The sequence below is a fragment of the Coptis chinensis genome, chromosome 3, assembly GCF_015680905.1.
Source record: "Coptis chinensis isolate HL-2020 chromosome 3, ASM1568090v1, whole genome shotgun sequence".
NCBI classification, from domain to species: domain Eukaryota; kingdom Viridiplantae; phylum Streptophyta; class Magnoliopsida; order Ranunculales; family Ranunculaceae; genus Coptis; species Coptis chinensis.
This window is the reverse complement of record NC_141458.1, coordinates 117040462-117042761: the sequence shown is the minus strand read 5'-3', so window position 1 is coordinate 117042761 and position 2300 is coordinate 117040462. Positions and strand designations below refer to the sequence as shown.

The 2300-nt window shown below is 46.9% G+C and overlaps 1 protein-coding gene across 1 annotated transcript; it reads left to right on the top strand.

Annotated features, from left to right (window-relative positions):
- The first annotated feature begins 1400 nt into the window (after nt 1–1400).
- LOC147513454 (uncharacterized) lies at nt 1401–1982 on the top strand. The gene has a single exon (XM_086598920.1). It carries the CDS (start codon nt 1401–1403, stop codon nt 1980–1982), a length of 582 nt encoding a protein of 193 aa, XP_086455046.1.
- The last annotated feature ends 318 nt before the right edge of the window (nt 1983–2300 follow it).

Below are 2300 nucleotides of genomic sequence, written 5' to 3'. Positions count from 1 at the left end.
GGCATATCCATCTGAACAGACTCCGAAAGTCGCCAAAGCAGCCACTCACTCACTTGTCAAGACACCAGAGATCACTCCCGTAACCAGTGTTCCACCTGTTCAGACCACAGAGGTCGCCCCACCGGATCCCCTACTAACAAAACGGCCGCGGCAGAAATCCGACCTTCGTTTGTCATAACCACGGTCATCCTGCACTGGGGTCATAACCACAGAAAACGATCCAACTTCTGTAGCAGCTCCAACCACTCATCAGACCAACAACGCATCCACAGAGCTCAACCCCCCAGAGGACGCTCTCCCAACACAAGCTATGGCAGCAGCTGAAGAGAGGCAACGAGTGAATCTAGGAACGGAAGATGACCCTAAATTCGTCTATGTAGGGGCTAACCTCGACCACACACTCAAAGCCCAGCTTGTAAACTTTTTGTCCATGAATAAAGATGTTTTCGCTTGGTTGTATATTGACGTGCTAGGTATATATCCTAGTGTCGCCTGCCATAGGCTGAACGTCAACCCTAGTGCCAAACCAGTTCGACAGCGACCTAGGAGACTATCACTACGGTTCCAAAAAGCAATCAACGATGAGGTTGATAAACTCAAGCAAGTCGGGTTCATCCGAAAGGTCGACTACCCAGATTGGATCGCTAACATAGTGGCGGTTCCAAAAAAGAATGGCACGGTCTGCCTCTGCGTTGACTTCACCAATGTCAACCAAGAAACACCCAAATACAGCTTCCCGTTACCAAGGATCGACCGATTTGTGGACCAGACCTGCGGCCACGAGCTCCTCTCCTTCATAGATGCTTATAGTGGGTACAACCAAATACCACTTGCTGAGGAAGATCAAAAGAAAACATCCTTCATTACCGAATAGGGGGTTTATTGCTACAACGTTTTCCATTCGGCCTCAAGAACGCTAGAGCGACGTATCAACGAATGGTAACTGACATGTTCCAAGACATGTTAGGAGACACCATGGAAGTATATATTGATATCATGGTCATCAAGAGCAAAAAAGCAGGTGACCACCTCACTCACCTCGAGCAAGCGTTGTCTAGGTTACGCAGAACTCTCATGAAGCTGAACCCAGAAAAATGCCTTTTCGAAGCGTCCTCCGGCAAATTTCTGGGCTATCAGATCTCACAACGTGGGATCAAAGCTAACCCAGATCAAATTCGCGCGTTCTTGGATATGCCCGATCCGCAGATAAAGAAGCATATATAGAAGCTATCAGGCATGGTTGCCGCACTCAACTGATTCATATCTAAGGCATCAGACAAGTGCCGACCGTTCTTGTAACTCCTAAAAAGGCGAGCAGTTCTCATGGAACGATCAATGTCACCAGGCTTTTTCCACTCTCAAAGAGTACCTCACAACACGCCAAACCAACAGACGGCGAAATGCTGGGGCTGTATCTAGCAATATCAGACTTCGTTATTAGTTTGGTTTTGTTCAAGGAAGACAACAACTCAGAAAAATCAATCTACTTTACGAGTAAGACACTAACTCCAGCCGAAAAGAACTACTCTTACATCGAAAGAGCAGTTTTAGCACTGTTATACTCTGGAAGGAAATTTAGACCATATTTCCAGGCACACCCAATCAAAGTACTTATCGACCTCCCGTTGAAGAAGATACTTCACAAGGAAAACAAGACAACTCACATCGAGTTCGTCCCGCGCACCTCGCAGAAAGGACAAGTCGTGGTTGATTTCCTTGCCGACTTCCCTGTGGACGATCTACATTGGGAGCCAGAGATAGACATCCTACCTCCCAAGCACAGCGACAAGACTGTTTGGTCCCTCTTTGTAGATGGTTCCAACAACCCGGGCGGAAGTGGCATTGGCATCGTATTAGTATCGCCCGCCGGAGAAGTAATGGAGAAATCAATTTGCATCGACTTTGCGACCTCTAACAATGAAGCGGAGTACGAGGTAGTAATTATGGGGCTTAGAATGGCGCTACAGCTAAGAATCAGATGAGCCAAACATATATGGATGCAACCCATCATAGAGTACATTCAGAAAGGCACACTCCCGGTAGAGCAGAGCAAAGCCAGACAGATACCATATCAAGCACGTCGCTATTGTGTTATGAATAACAAGTTGTTTCGAAAATCCGCCAGAGGACCTCACTTGAGATGCATAAGTCCAACTCAAGGTCAATTGATTTTTGCTGAGATTCATGAAGGAGAATGCGGCAATCATGCTAGAGGTCGTTTTTTGGCCCACAAAGCGATCTCTCAATGATACTTTTGGCCTCGCATGCAGATCGACGCCAAAGTATATGTGCTCAAATGC

Coding starts and splice junctions, on each gene's coding strand:
- LOC147513454 (XM_086598920.1), top strand. CDS start 1,401: ATGCTGGGGCTGTATCTAGCAATATCAGACTTCGTTATTAGTTTGGTT.